The sequence below is a fragment of the Entelurus aequoreus genome, linkage group LG14 (genome assembly GCF_033978785.1).
Source record: "Entelurus aequoreus isolate RoL-2023_Sb linkage group LG14, RoL_Eaeq_v1.1, whole genome shotgun sequence".
NCBI classification, from domain to species: Eukaryota; Metazoa; Chordata; class Actinopteri; order Syngnathiformes; family Syngnathidae; genus Entelurus; species Entelurus aequoreus.
Window position 1 is genome coordinate 39485162 of NC_084744.1, and position 16973 is coordinate 39502134.

The following is a 16973-nucleotide window of genomic DNA, read 5'->3' on the forward strand; positions in this document are numbered from 1 at the left end:
GGTTTCCCGTAGCACGCCCTCCCACATGGTCAGTCTGGCGTCGAAGTGAAGTATTTCGGTTCGAACGCTTAAAGTTGCTGCCGGCGCGTCTTCGGTTGTGAGTACAATGTAACCCTTTGACTTCAAACAACATATCAATGTCATAGAATTATTCTCTCCTGGAGGTATTTATTGACGGATAAAACCATGCAACGTTGCCGTTGTGCCTATTTAGGGAGCATGCTGTCCTCGCTCTGTCACCGGCTTACGAATTAGTATTGTGACGAAAAGTAATAAATCTGCTTAAATACTTCACGTAATGTTGTTAATAAAGATATAATGAATCAAATTAAAGGCAGCTAATTGTGTTTGCGTGAGCACGCCCGGTGTGCAACTGCGACATGTTAGCATACTAGCTAACATGTTAACACTACAGTAAACGTCAGACTACCAGTCCGGTTAAACGACCTGCTTATAGATGGACTTAACATGTTATATTTGCTACCTGTGGTTTTTGAATGTTTACACGCATTTGTATCTTTTCATGCTTTTGTTTCGTAATAATACAACTATTTGATTCCTGTACAGGAGGGTTGCATGTGACGTCACTTCCGTTTCTTCTTCTTCGCGGCTTAATTCACACGGTGGTCAAGCAGCGAGAGCCTAGCATTAAAACCCGTGGTCCCCAAACTACGGCCCACGGGCCGGATCCGGACCCCAGCATCAAAAATCCGGCCCACAGGAAGTCCCAAGTTAAAAAAAAAAAAAAAAAGTTTTTTTTTTAATTTATTTTATTTTTTAATCTTTCCTTTCTAATCCATTTCTACAGCTTGTTACTCTTGGTGTCTCCTAGTCGCTCAGGCAAATCATATTGTCTAAAAATGAATTTTCCCATCGATAACGTGACAATGTTAAATGTTGATGAACATCAATGTTAATTGATGTTAAATGACAAAACGGATTATAAAGACAATGTATATATGTATATATATATATATATATATGTATATATATATATATGTATATACACACAGCCTGGCCTCCGGCCAAATTTTTTTAACCCAATGCGGCCCCCGAGTCAAAAAGTTTGGGGACCCCTGATTAAAACCATAGACCTGTTATAAGTGGACGCAGCATTGACTGCTGTGACGCGAGAAATTGGGCCGCCATCTTGAAGTGGTGATGAGGAGCCGGCGAGCAGCCTACACTGACAGTTGACAGGTAGAAAACAAAGATGGTGTTCAGCGTTTTCCTGTTGAAAATAGGAATTACCTGTGGTTGTCTCTTTAATTGACTGCATGGCTGCCAGCTACTCCGTGATTTGAAAGTCTGCAGTTATCCCACGTAAGAAGAAGAGCAGCTTGGCGGTGTCACGTACATCACAGCTCTCATCCAAAGTTAGCGAAAAACATATCAGCGCAACAGAGTCCAATAAGCACTCCTTAATAAACTCTGTCAGAAAACGCCTTACTTTTTCTGGCGCTTTTGTGAGAAATGACTAAACTTGTCCTGACGGCTGCATCTCTGGGGGTGTGAAATATGGCAAAAAGTCTTTTGTTGGGTTTGCAGTTTTACCATCAACGCATCAGCCTCCCTTGCGCGCGCTTCATCAGACACATTCCGGTATTTTCCCTCGTGTTTCTTCGTGTAGTGGCGATTAAAATGATATTCTTTAAACACAGCAAGCTGTGTACCAGAAATTAAGCACACAGCTTTACCATTAATTTATGTAAAGAAATACTTGGCAGTCCATGTCTTGTTTAAAACACGCCATTCGTCATCAACTTTTCTTTTTTTAGCGTCTCATCACTTGTCTCTATGCACCTTCACTCACAGGTTCCCCCCCGGACATACAGCATAAATAACACATTTCAAAATAAAAGCAGCACAGTTGTATTGTGCGCACGACATAGATGTTTTTTAAACTTTATTTTGTAATTTGTGATTGCGCCGTTCATTTCACTCACAATCGCACACGCGCATACGTCCACACGGAAGTAATACAAATAACGCTTTTCAAAAGAAAAGCAGCACCGTTGTATTGCACACTCGACATAGATACTTTTTGAAATTTATTTTGTAATTTATGATTGGCCTCACGCGTGCCGGACAGGGATGCGCAAAGGGCCGGATGCGGCCCGCGGGCCGTACAATGCCCAGGTCTGGTCTACATTAAAACATTCTTCTTCATACTGCATTAATATATGCTACTTTGAAACTTTCATGCAGAGAAGGAAATCACAACTAAAAAAATCACTATTTTTTTTATTGGTGTTGATCTGGAAATGTTTGCCTCTGCATTTTGATGGTGTGGGCTAAGGCTGAAACGACGCGTCGACGTAGTCGACGTCATCGGTTACGTAAATACGTCGACGCCGTTTTTGTGCGTCGACGCGTCGCATATTTACGTAACGCTACCGTCATGGCGAAGCGCAAAGCAGACGATCAAAGCAGACAATGCGAGCGAGGGGGAAAAATCACGCCAAAAGTGTGAAAGTATTTCAATAAACGGCCTAATAATGTTGTTGTATGCACACTGTGTCGAGCGTAAATAGCCTATAATAGCAGCACAACGGCTATGAACGAACATTTGAAAAGAAAACCATCAACTAGTCAATCGTCCGCGTGAGCATACGTTGTCATCATTACACAAAAACATGAATGTGTCATTTGTATCTGCTAGGGGTGTAACGGTACGTGTTTTGTATTGAACCGTTTCGGTACGGGGCTTTCGGTTCGGTACGGGGGTGTACCGAACGAGTTTCTAAGCTAAAGCTAACTTTAGCTGCTAAAGTCTTAACAAGCTGCTTTGCTCATTCTGCCTCTGTCTCAGCACGCAGCATTGTCCCACCCACACAACCATCTGATTGGTACACACAAAACATTATCAGCCAATCAGCAGTGCGTATTCAGAGCGTTACCAGCCAATCAGCAGTGCGCGTTCAGAGCGCAGGTAGTCAGCGCTTCAGCGTCGAGCAGATATGTGTTTAGCAGGTGAGCATCAGGCAGCGGACTCTCCCCAAATGATAATAAACACCTCCCAGTCAACTACTAGTAACATCACTATGAGCCCGTTGACCTTCTAGAAACTTCAACTGCAGCTCAGCTCGCTCGCAGTCCTGGCTTGAGGTGAAGGCTAATTACCTCTCAGTTTCAGCCACATCGACCCCTTCTGAGCGCCTATTTTCAGCTGCTGGGAATATTGTAAACATGAAAAGAAGCAGAGCATGTAGACATGCTAACCTTTCTTCATTACAACTGTTAGTCACTCACTGGAATGAGTAGAATTGGTTATTGTGTACTGTGTTGGACTGGATGTTTATTTTGCACATTTTAAAAGCAATACTTAATGTTTACAGTGCTCCAGAATATTTAGATTGGCACTTTTTTGTATTGGATGTTTATCTTTAATTTTGCACATTTTAGCAAATAAGCAATACTTTCACTTTTGTTGGAATGTTTACACTGTTGTTACAGAATATTTCGTTTTACACTTTTTTGTATTGGATGCTTATCTTTATTTTTGCACATTTTAAAGCAAAATAAGCAATACTTTTACTTTTGAAATGCTTATGCTATTGCAGAATATTCGGCGTGGCGAAGTTGGTAGAGTGGCTGTGCCAGCAATCGGAGTGTTGCTGGTTACTGGGGTTCAATTCCCACCTTCTACCTTCCTAGTCACGTCCGTTGTGTCCTTGGGCAAGACACTTCACCCTTTGCCTCTGATGGCTGCTGGTTAGCGCCTTGCATGGCAGCTCCCGCCATCAGTGTGTGAATGTGTGTGTGAATGGGTAAATGTGGAAATACTGTCAAAGCGCTTTGAGTACCTTGAAGGTAGAAAAGCGCTATACAAGTATAACCCATTTATCATTAATTTATCATTTATCATTTGCACTGGATGTTGACTTTTATATTTGCACATTAAAAAGCAAATAAGCTACTTTTAATTTTGTTAAAGGTTAAAAGTTTTAAATGTTTACATTGTTACAGAATATTTAGTCATGTTGTTGTCAATGTTGACTGAGTGGCCATACTTCTTTTTTTTTGTAAATAAAAGCCATGCCTTTTGAAAAAACTGGCCTACATTTATTATTTCATCTTCATTTTGAATAAAAAAAATAATCGGTAAAAGGAAAAAAAATCTATAGATTAATCGGGGGAAAAAAATCTATAGATTAACCGATTAATCGAAAAAAATAATCTATAGATTAATCGATAGAAAAATAATCGTTAGCTGCAGGTGTGGCATCGAACGGAGATGTTGAACCTGACATGCGGAGTAAGCACTGTTCATTCTCTAGCTAGTGTGTGTGTGACAATCATTGGTACTTTAACAGGTGACTTTTCAAATGATGCTACATATTAGCAGTAATGCTACTTTTTATAGCAACGCTTTCACCCCACACTTGACAAATTATGGTTGTCTGTTCGACATATTCCCACTTGAAGCCAAACCACCGCCAGACGATGGACCCCCTGCTGTTTTTGGGGGAATTAATTATTCCTTCATTTGTTACCAGATTCACAACTTCTTTCTCTCGTATTACCGCTAGCATCACAGCTAACGTTAGCCATGCTGCTACCTCTCTGCTCAAGGAGGGCGTATACGTATGTGACAGTACGTGACGTGTGTAGAAGCTGCGCTTGTCTGTCTGTGAGAAGGAGGGACAGGAAAGAGCGAGGAGAACCTGTAGTGTAATGTCCGCAGCTAAAAGCAACTGCGTGAGAACGCATACTCGAATATCACGATATAGTCATTTTCTATATTGCACAGAGACAAACCCGCGATATATCGCACATATCGATATATCGCCCAGCCCTAATTGGTTGTATTTTGTGAAAAGAATATTACCACAGAGTTGAGAAGGAGCAAAGATTTTCAATAGTACTGAAATCCTAGCTGCTAGCTAACAAGAGTATGACCATAATATAATTGCTTGTCAATTAAATTAATTGCATTTAAAGGCCTACTGAAATGACATTTTCTTATTTAAACGGGGATAGCAGATCCATTCTATGTGTCATACTTGATCATTTCGCGATATTGCCATATTTTTGCTGAAAGGATTTAGTAGAGAACATCAACGATAAAGTTCGCAACTTTTGGTCGCTGATAAAAAAGCCTTGCCTGTACCGGAAGTAGCGTGACGTCACAGATTTGTGGAGCTCCTCACATCTGCACATTGTTTACAATCATGGCCACAAGCAGCAAGAGCGATTCGGACCGAGAAAGCGACGATTACCCCATTAATTTGAGCGAGGATGAAAGATTTGTGGATGAGGAAAGTGAGAGTGAAGGACTAGAGGGCAGTGGAAGCGATTCCGATAGGGAAGATGCTGTGAGAGGCGGGTGGGACCTGATATTCAGCTGGGAATGACTAAAACTGTAAATAAACACAAGACATATATATACTCTATTAGCCACAACACAACCAGGCTTATATTTAATATGCCACAAATTAATCCGCATAACAAACCTCCACCCTCCCGTCCATATAACCCACCAATACAACTCAAACACCCGCACAACACACTCAATCCCACAGCCCAAAGTACCGTTCACCTCCGTAAAGTTCATACAGCACATATATTTCCCCAAAGTTACGTACGTTCGGGCAAGCGATCAAATGTTTGGAAGCCGCAGCTCATGCGTACTCACGGTAGCGCGTCTGCTATCCTACTCAAAGTCCTCCTGGAAAGAGTCTCTGTTGTCCCATCTCCACAAGCATGCGTATCCAACTCAAAGTCCTCCTGGTAACAGTCTATGTTGTCCCAGTTCCCCACAGGCCAATGGTAAAGCTTGACTGTCATCGTTCGAGAATGTAAACAATGAAACACCGGCTACAACGTAGCCGCTACGTGTTTGTGTTGCTGCAGCAGGCTACAATACACCGCTTCCCACCTACAGCTTTCTTCTTTGCTGTCTTCATTGTTCATTAAACAAATTGCAAAATATTCACCAACACAGATGTCCAGAATACTGTGGAATTTTGCGATGAAAACAGACGACTTAATAGCTGGCCACAATGGTGTCCCAATATGTCCGCACAATCCGTGGCGTCACGCGCAAACGTCATCATACCGAGACGTTTTCAGCAGAATATTTCGCGGGAAATTTAAAATTGCACTTTACTAATCTAACCCGGCCGTATTGGCATGTGCTGCAATGTTAAAATTTCATCATTGATATATAAACTATCAGACTGCGTGGTCGGTAGTAGTGGGTTTCAGTAGGCCTTTAAAAATGTCATACTTGAATAACAAAGTTTAAATAAATGATGAAGATAGAGATTGTAAAAGCCAGATTGGTGGTTTTAGCTGATAAAAAGACTTTCAGGTGTTTATATATGTTTAAGTATTTGTCAGACTCTTTTATCCAAAGCGACATACATAAAAAATACATATAAAACAATCACTGTAAAGATAGATAGATAGATAGATAGTACTTTATTGATTCCTTCAGGAGAGTTCCCTCTGGGAAATTAAAATTCCAGCAGCAGTGTACAGAATTGAGATTGAATTTAAAAAGTAAATAATGGGGGAATAAATGGAAACAAAATAGAAAAAATATTACAATAAGAATAAAAATAAAAATCAACAATGAGAATAAAAATATAACAGTAAAATAAGAATATAACAAGAGAAACTAGGCAGTAGTGACCATGTTATGAAAAAGTATTGCACTGTTATTGTTTTACATCCCCTGTCATCCTAGTACCCCCCTCCCCCCCCCCAGAGAGGAGTTGTACAGTCTAATGTCGTGTGGGACAAAGGAGTTTTTTAGTCTATTAGCCCCACACTTGGGAACAGGCTCCTCTGGCTACTGATAACGGTATGCAGAGGGTGATTGGCATCATCCATGATGCTCACTAGTTTTTCCACAGTCCTCTTCTCTGCCACCGTCACCAGTGAGTCCAGTTTTATTCCGATCGTAGAACCGGCCCGCCTGATCAGTTTCTCCAGTCTGGAGCTGTTCTTCTTAGATCATTTAAGGGAAGAATGTAATCAATACAAAGTGTCAAGACAGAATAAACTCTTTGCTGCTGCATCTGGGATGGCGTGGCGAAGTTGGTAGAGTGGCCGTGCCAGCAATCGGAGGGTTGCTGGTTACTGGGGTTCAATCCCCACCTTCTACCATCCTATTCATGTCCGTTGTGTCCTTGGGCAAGACACTTCACCCTTGCTCCTGATGGCTGCTGGTTAGCGCCTTGCATGGCAGCTCCCGCCATCAGTGTGTGAATGTGTGTATGAATGGGTGAATGTGGAAATACTGTCAAAGCGCTTTGAGTACCTTGAAGGTAGAAAAGCGCTATACAAGCATAACCCATTTATCATTTATTTATTATCTATCTATATATCTATAAGATATATAGATATCTAATGTATTCATACATTGTTTATGTAGGATATACGCATGTATATATAACATAATCATATTGTTTCTTCAATTTAAAAATAGCTGACCGTTTTTTTCCCCCTTCTCTGGGATTATATTCCCAGTTTTGATCTCGGACGTCTGGTCACTTTTACCATATAAGAATATTCTATTACTGTTAAGCAAACTATGAATAATAAAACATGTGTCCTTTATCATAGCTACACGTATGACAAAAAAGCGCGTGAAAATCAGTGGTATTCACTAGTAAGATGAATTAAATGCGGTGACAGTTCATTGCTCCTGCCAAATGAATTGCACTGAGTGAAGCGGATCACCACTCCAAGATGGCGGCCCCGCATCTCGTCAGCGCCAGTAGGCAGTAGCGCTCGATGCTGAGTACTCTTAGAAGATGTCTATGATTAAAACAAGTGAGTGTAAAGTTTGAGCGGAAAATGCTGTGTTGCTGTTCTGTTCTTGGGTGTTAGTCGTTTAAATAGTGAGATAGGAAATAGCTCTCATAGAGCCCCTAAAGAAGTGGCTCGTAAAAGTAATAAAGTCAGGAAAAATTAAAGTCCTTCAAAGGAAATGGCTCTTTAAAAATATCACTTTCATCCTCCTGTGGAATACAATCGGACCGCTTGTGTCTGCAGTGATCACTTTGTAAAATGTTTGAACATTTGATTTGTTTGAGAAACTTTCTGTGATGCAATCGACTTAAATTAGTAGTGTTTGATAGCAGAACTAAACACAAATAAACGACAATAGATCACATTAGTTTTTTGTAGTTGCTATATGCCTAAATATAACTACAAAGACCTAGTTGTGCAAATTAACTAACGTCATGTTATTGTAACCGGTGTTCTTTTCCACTGCGTTGTGTGTAGTGTTTAATAAACTACCGACACCAGGGGTTGCTGCTCAGCTGCAATTTACTCCTTGCAATGCACCTGACGATACAGGAAATACAAATGTAGTCAATATTTTTCTGCCAATTGTTGAGCCCTTCTCACGTTATCGTGGACAAAAGGGAAGTTACGTACGATAACACAGTTAAATAAAAACATACCTGACGATACAGGAAATACAAATATAGTCAATATTTTTCTGCCAATTGTCGAGCCCCTACACAAATACAATAATACAGAACAACAAATAGTGAACTTCAGTTCTTAATGAGACATTAAATACACTTTTCTGTCGTCGCGTGAACGCCTACCTCTCACGTTGATATCGTGGACAAAAGGGAAGTAGAAAGGCGTGTCCAACACATATAAAGAGGTATGTGTCACAACAATTATTGCAGTAGGAGGGACACAACGAGACAATGGTTCCACATATTGACAAAATATCAAACAACCTTAAGGTATTTTCATGTAACTTACACATTTTGTGTAATTATAACAATAATACAACATTATGAAATACATTATATTTATTTGACATTGTTGACCCTGTTACATTAAGTCATAGTTATAAATAGTGGGATTGTTCCAATCAACCGTATTTTTCGATTTTCATAGGAGAAACTAAAACATTCCTTGTTGTGCAGGAAAGCCAAGTGCTTTATTCAACACGGATGGCCACATTATAGCGTCTTTGGTGATATTTGTTAGCATCAAGAAAATATCCTTCATACTATTAATAAACTAGATGAATGAAACTCATATGCTCAACAGTTAATACTAGGGGTGTAACGGTACACAAAAATTTCGGTTCGGTACGTACCTCGGTTTAGAGGTCACGGTTCGGTTCATTTTCGGTACAGTAAGAAAACAACAAAATATAAATTTTTTGGTTATTTATTTACCAAATTTGTAAACAATGGCTTTATCCTTTTAACATTGGGAACACTATAATAATTCTGCCCACGTTAATCAACGTTAAACTGCCTCAAGTTGTTGCTCAGATTAAATAAAATGACAAAACTTTTCTCCTACATATAAAAAGTGCAACATTGAACAGTTTCAAGTCAACTCATCATGCTTAATTTATTACAGCATTTGGGAAGCCTGTAGTTGATTTTTATTATGTAAATGTTATATTCTTATCAACATGTGATAGCAGGGACCCTGCCATTCAAAACTAGGCTGCTTCATTACTAATGATTAATTTAACTATAGCTGAAAAAATAGTACAATAGCAATAGGAGAGACTATTCACCCTTGAACACCATGGAGTTCATGTAGTCTTAATGATGCAGTTACATTATTATATCAACTATCAGAGACAGAAACTCTTCATTTAACATAATATCCTTTTTTGCTGCTTCAACACAGCTCAATTAACACAGAAAAAGGTAAAGTGAAATAACAGACAGACAGGGCTTTGCTGTCCGTAACACACACACCGCAAAATGAGCTAACGTTACGCTAAAAGCGAATTAGCCTTTACTTCAAGCCAGGACTGCGAGCGAGCTGAGCTGCCTTTTATATTTCTAGAAGGTCAACGGGGTCATAGTGATGTTACTAGTAGATGACTGGGAGGTGTTTATTATAATTTGGGGAGAGTCCGCTGCCTGATGCTTACCTGTTAAACGCTAAGCACTGACTACATGCGCTCTGAATACGCACTGCTGATTGGCTGTTACCGCTCGGAATACACACTGCTGATTGGCTGTTCAGTTACCGCTCTGGTGCAACCAATCAGATGGTTGTGTGGGTGGGACAATGCTGGGTGCTGTGTAGAGTACTGACAGAGAAAAGACAGAAAGCGGAGCAGCTTGTTAAGACTTTAGCTTTGGCGGCTACTTCATATGTTTGTGTGGAAACTTGTTCGGTACACCTCCGAACCGAAACCCTCTTACCGAAAAGGTTCAATACAAATACACGTACCGTTACACCCCTAGTTAATACTGAATCTTGATATCGCTAGCAAACATCGCTGAACAACAGGGACGTTTATAGCTAAATCCTGAGACAAAATATGAACTTCACATCATAATCTCAGGGCGTTCAATCGATCGCACCTGGACTGTTTGGTTTGTCTTGGAAGACGTTTCGCCGCTCATCCGAGAAGGCTTCATCAGTCTGTGCTCATAGACTTAGATTGGTCACATCTAGTCCAGCGGTTGGTGCCAAAACCCAAACTATTTATACTCCAAAAAACTAGGAAGGTGTGCCTGGGCAAGGATGGTTTTGCCCTATCGTAGTGAGAAAAACAACTGTTGTAATGCAAACAACCAATCATAACTGGCTTTGACAGTTGGTTTTTCTGCAAATGACCAGTTACGATCGATTGAACGCACAGAGATGACAGTGACCTGGATGAATGAGAACCTTCATAGACATGCTTCACACCATTAAAATAACTGCAGACATTAGTTCAGTGGTTCTTAACATGTGTTCGATCGAACCCTAGGGGTTCGGTGAGTCGGCCTCAGGGGTTCGGCAGAGCCTCCGCTGCAGCCGTCAAGACTTAATTAAACAAGTTCAAAAAATTATTCGGGTGTTACCATTTAATGGTCAATTGTACGGAATGTGTACTGTACTGTGTAATCTACTAAGAAAAGTTTCAATCAATCAATCGTGTAAATAAAAACTTCTCCCTATCGGCGTATCTGTACTGTAAAGTTAAAATTTGAATGACAATAAAAAAATAAGTAAGTATTATGGATACCCCCAAACAATGTTCCCTCTAATTTTCCATCTGATTTGCAAGTGTGTAATTTGTGAGTTCATGCACTGTGTTGGTTTTGTTCTTTGAACAAGGTGATGTTCATGCACGGTTCATGTTGTGCACTAGTAAAAAAAAACAACATATAACTTTGTCTTGAATTTGAGAAAAAATAAACATTTTAGGTTAAGAACCACTGCATTAGTTGTAGATGAGACTATTTGTAGCAGAGAATCAACTGCAAACAAACTTATCCTTTTTCTCATTTGCGTCACAATCACAGCAGCACGGCACTCGTTATGTCAATCAAATACGTTACTTACCGATGCACGCATAAGTCCAACTTTGTCTTTCACGGATTAATGCTTAATTTGTAGACCCCCAGATGCAAAGACATGATGTGCTTCAAATGTTTTCTTTCCTAAATACTGTGAGTGTCAAATGAAGTGAGGTAGCAGTAACCGCTTGGTAATGATAAATTGTTTATATCATTTGTGAAAGTATTTTTCTTAAGAGTGTAAAAATCCAACCCATCCAATTTTAAATATTTTTTCAGGATCGCTTTTATATTTGCCTATAAACTTTTCAAAATAACCCTAAATCTGCACATATTCAGGTTAATATACAGTAGCCTAATGGGGCTTAGACTGAAACCCGGATGTGCCTCTAAGTCACGTGATTGCAACCCACCTATATAGTACATAGTTATCCAAATGTCTCAGCATACCGCCCTTTGGAAATGAATACACTTACTCATATGTTTTGTAAGCCTTGCCCTCCAATTATATATGACATTTACAGTATATTTACTATGTTTTTTTTGTCCACAGAACAGTCATGTCTGAAAGTCAAGAGATGTCCCCAGTTGAGATGAAAGTGGCACGTCAAGTGGAGGTTTGTATTCAACTGGCATCAATTTGTGTTCTTATTAAAGTGCCAGTAGAGTGAAAAAACGAGTTGCCTCTACATTGGAGCTATTATCATATATATCTAATTTGACACCAAAATACTTCCAAAGTTTGCGGCTAAATAGATATGATCAAAATAGTATAAATCTCACAAAGATTCTCAAGCCCTTTTGAGTGATAATGAGGAAGCCAGTTGCGTGATCACATGACATCGGGCTAGGAACCACAGATCCCTTCCCCATCAACATCAATGCTAATCAAGCAGACTTTGTGAGAGCCAACAAGAATTACTTTTGGAAAAATTATGATCCAGGACCTTTTATTTTTGGGCCCAAACACAAAGAGGATGAGCAATAAGTTGTGGATGCAGTTTCATCGTGACACTATAGCATCCGCAGCATTGCTAGTTGATAAACATACAAACTAACAATAAACAAAAATAAAACAAACACTTGGTGTAACATTTCCACTCTCGCTGGGATGCCGACCGACGCTCACATAATTCCATTTAGATGAAGAATCGATCACAATCCCCACGAAGGGTTAAAAAACCAGTTTCTGCAGGAAGCACCGTTTGAGGTCTATTTCGCCATCTCGGTGGAGAGAAAAGTCGACCAGCCTGTCAATCCATGGCCATATTTGTCTACTACCAAGTGAGAGATGCATGAATTATAATCTAGAATCGAATGCATCTGAGATAAGCTCCAGCAACCGCCGCCACCCCGAAAGGGACAAGCGGTAGAAAATGGATGGATGGATGGAATTGACTTTTAGTAAGTTTGAGACAAAGCAGAAGCAGCTGTCGGCGTAGTGTGTCAACAATAGCATTCACTCACTGCTATCAATTTGCTGCTAAAATAGTTTGTCTCTCTATATTACCAAAATCACTCATGTTTGCTTCATTCAAAGTGTAAGTATTGTTAGCGCTTTCTGGATGTTTTTAGAATAAACGCAACGGAGGGCCCTCCATCTGTTGACTCAGTTGTTAGCTATTTATTTACGATTGCGGATGCATAAAAAGCCAAGCATGTGTTCTTGTCTTATATAAAGATTGTGAATTATAAACAGCACATCTCTTTCCAATGTTTGCGTATTTCCAGTATGACGGCTCTGATAACATTTTCAGAGTGCAGAAGCGTCAATACTGGGATGTCAATATCCTAAAATAGCCTAAGGTATTTGAGTGTAATATTCAAAATGGCTAACTGAATATGTGGCATTTTTGGGATGTTTAGATGGTATTTTCACATAATTTGTGGATGGTAAATACAATTGGATTTTATTTAATTGATACAATGAAACACAAATAAGCAAGTCAACTTGTTTTTCCACTCTACATAGTCTGTCATCAATAACAACTTTCTTCTTTACTTTTCTCTAGTACTACTTTGGGGACCACAATCTTCTACGAGATCGCTTCCTCAAAGAACAATTGCAGCTTGATGATGGTTGGGTCACTTTAGAGACCATGCTCAAATTCAACAGGTTTGTTGCTCTTCAGAACAAAAAGCCAACTTAAGACCATTTTGAGGCAAATAATATAAAGAACAAACTAGAAGTTCTGATTCATGACAAAAACAATATCCAATAATAATTTTAGTTAAACAAAGGCTCATTTTATTGCAGCGCTGACCTTCTGATATTACAAAACTCTCTAACAGAGGCGGTCAAGAGTATTGATAGTCCTGTCTGAAGATTTGCATGTTCTTAGGGTCTTACGTTTTGATGCTACTGGCGTAAAGGGGAACTGCACTTTTTTTTGGAATTTTGCCTATCGTTCACAATCATTATGGAAGACATGAGGATGGATTGTATTTTTTTTAATGTATTATAAATATTTAATATATGCGATCAAAAGTCAGCTTCCAATGGAGCCGTTCAATTCTGCCTATAAAGCCCTTAAAAAAACATACAAACACCTCCATTAGGGTTTTATATACGTACTTACATCATGCATATATGTAAAGTAGTAACAGACACATTTATAATAACATTTAATATTCATGTATTTTGATCAATTTAAGCATACGCGACGCGTTAATTTAAAAAAAGCATCACACGTTTTCTTTTTTCCCTTCATCACTGATTATTACTCACTGCAGACTTTATGAGAGCAAACAAACATAATAAAACATCACTTACTGTACAAGGTCTGCTGTCATTACAATGGAGACTGCTAGGATGTTAATATATTGCCATTTAGATGAAGAATGTCTCATAATCATCGCGGAGAAATGGGGTGGTGGGGTGTTTGAACCAAGCATCTTTTCATGTCATTCTCGCCAGTTCCAGATCTTAAATGCCTGTCAATGTGTACCAACTTGTCAGATTATATCCCCAGCTGTCTACTTTCCAGGTGAGAGGCATGATTTATGAGCTACAATAAACTTCCAAGGAGCAGGGAAGCGAGGAAACAGCAGACCACTGGATGATGTAGACGTAGGGACACACGGTAGTGATCACGGTGCCGCTATAAATAGTTTGCGTGCGTTAGCGCTTATAATAACAATATTACTAATACTTGGTTTTAATATTCAAGTCACAACATGTAAATGGAGTATTGTTGGTGCTTTTTGAATGGTTTTTGGATTTTATGGGCTTAATAGAGGACCTCTCATTGGCTCCGCTGTAAGCAGATATTTGTTTACGTTTATTTAATATTTACAATGCATTTAAAAAAATCCATCTGTCATGTCTCTAATAATGATTGTGAACAATAGGCAAAATTCCCCAAAAAGTGCAGTTCCCCTTTAAAGGGAGTTGGACTAAATAGGCACTTCTGCAGTCGTGTGTACCGTAATTTCTGGGCTATAGAGCGCATCTAATATAGGCCGCACCAACCTCAATCTTATAGTATAGCCCCTCTGATTCGATCCAAAATGCTCAAACTATCACTTAAATCAGGGGTGGGCAATTAATTTTTACCGGGGGCCGCATGAGCAACCCGAGCCCTGCTGGAGGGCCACATCGACAATATTTCAATTAAATTTTGCTCAATATTATTTTTGATATATACTGTAAGATAAATAATAATAATAATAATAATACTTTCATTTAACTTTATACCAAAAGCACTGCTTTGGAAATCATTTGTACCCCTTTCAGAGATCCCATTTAGTTCCCCTTAAACATCCACATGTTGCACAATGAAATGTAAGCATAGGATGAAGTGTGCATTCCTGTAACTTTCTCTGGTAACAGCATTCCATGATTAATATCAATAAATTAACATTAATAATAAATGACAGTAAAATAAGCACACGTATGACTGAGGAGTCATAGTGTAACTTTGTTTGGTGTTTGAGTTGTCCGACTTTTTGTGTGGCCATAAACGCACCAGTGGTTTAGTGGTATGCGTGTTGGTGACAGATGACAAGTTGGTTTTGGCCTGGTTTGTACGGCAGAAAATGACTAGTTTTTCGAGATAGAAGTGTTTTACTCATGTTTTTGGTGTGGTTATGGCAGAATATAAACAGTTTTGCTCAATAAAGTGATCAATTTAATTCCTGGCCTCGAAGCATCTCGATAGACGTTACAATAATTGAACGGTGTTCAATTGAACGGTGTTGACGAACACCGTTAGGGCCACTTGTTGTCACTGTCACTCAAAGTTGCATTGCAAAATTACACAGAATAAATGTGTTTATTTTGTTTAAAATTCAGATGGGATTTGATTTGGTGCACGGCATATATTTGCTGTGCGCAGAGGACGCTTGAGCAGTGCGCAATTGCGCAGGCGCGCACCTTAGCGGGAACGTTGTTTGGCAGTCCATGTCTTGTTGAAAACACGCCATTCACTTTTCAAAATAAAAGCAGCACAGTTGTATTGCGCGCACGACATAGATGTTTTTTCAACTTTATTTTGTAATTTGTGATTGCAGCTGTTCACATTCACTCACAATCACGCACGAGCATACGTCCACATGGAAGTAATACAAATAACGCTTTTCAAAACAAAAGCAGCACCGTTGTATTGCACACTCGACATAGATACTTTTTCAAATGTATTTTGTAATTTATGATTGGCCTCACGCGGGCCGGACAGGGACGTACAAAGGGCCGGATGTGGCCCGCGGGCCGCAGAATGCCCAGGTCTGACTTAAATGCTCAATTTAAGGTTGCAGGACATAGAGTAAACAGATGGAGCGGATGCAACACATTGTCGCAGAGTAGCAAGCTAACACATTTGCTAGGGCAGTGTTAAAAATATCTGTGTCTCAGCTGTGGACCATGTGGGTCGCAGCGGTACTCAGTCGTAATACACTTTTTCACACCCTGTGGCAGTAATCACAATATCAAACAACAAACAGAAGTCTGGGGCTAAAGTTATAAAGAATCAAAAGCACAAAATGATGATTAAAGTGGTGAAGCTGTATTTATTTTTTAATTTTAGCACCGCATAATTGTAATTTAGTTTTCATCAGTCCCTTCTTGTAGTTTGATGGTTTCATACCATTTGGCCGGGTGTATCCTGTTAAACATAACTTGTGATTATGATAAGTGTTCATAGTTAATATTTGAGTTGGCACCAGGCCCCTCCGTAGTTGGGCCTTTGTGTTAGGGCGTACGTAAATGTAAAAACAGCTTACTACAATTTGTGGGGCGGGGCAGCCACATAGGATATTTCAACGTCACATATTTGATAAAACATTTACAAAAGCATCAAGTAAGTACGCGCTCCTACTCCGACAGTTTTTACTAGGGATGGGAAGGTTAACCGGGTTACTTTGAACGGCGGGCACGCAAGATACGAATGCATCGGTAGAGCAGCTTTAAATCGCTGCAGTTTAGGGAGAAAATTCCAGGTGTAAATTTGATTTTGATGTCTTTTAAAAAAAACAACAAAAAACCCCAAAGCAAATAATCACTCAAATTGTGAAGTGAAGTGAATTATATTTATATAGTGCTTTTCTCTAGTGACTCAAAGCGCTTTTTACATAGTGAAACCCAATATCTAAGTTCCATTTAAACCAGTGTGGGTGGCACTGGGAGCAGGTGGGGTTAAGTGTCTTGCCCAAGGACACAACAGCAGTGACTAGGATGGCGGAAGCGGGGATCGAACCTGGAACCCTCAAGTTGCCGCCACGGCCTCTCTA

The 16973-nt window shown here is 39.6% G+C and overlaps 1 protein-coding gene across 4 annotated transcripts in view; it reads left to right on the plus strand.

Annotated features, from left to right (window-relative positions):
* The window catches only part of ssb (small RNA binding exonuclease protection factor La), a 27654-nt gene continuing 10681 nt past the window's right edge, over positions 1–16973 (plus strand). For 3 of the 4 annotated variants that reach the window (XM_062069865.1, XM_062069867.1, XM_062069868.1), the window contains exons 1-3: positions 7–97; positions 11800–11863; positions 13259–13362. In XM_062069865.1, the coding sequence (XP_061925849.1) occupies positions 11807–11863; positions 13259–13362 (161 nt within the window). In that variant the 5' untranslated portion in view covers positions 7–97; positions 11800–11806. Of the gene's footprint in view, positions 98–11799; positions 11864–13258; positions 13363–16973 lie in introns of all 4 variants that reach the window. The other variant, XM_062069866.1, reaches the window with a different exon arrangement.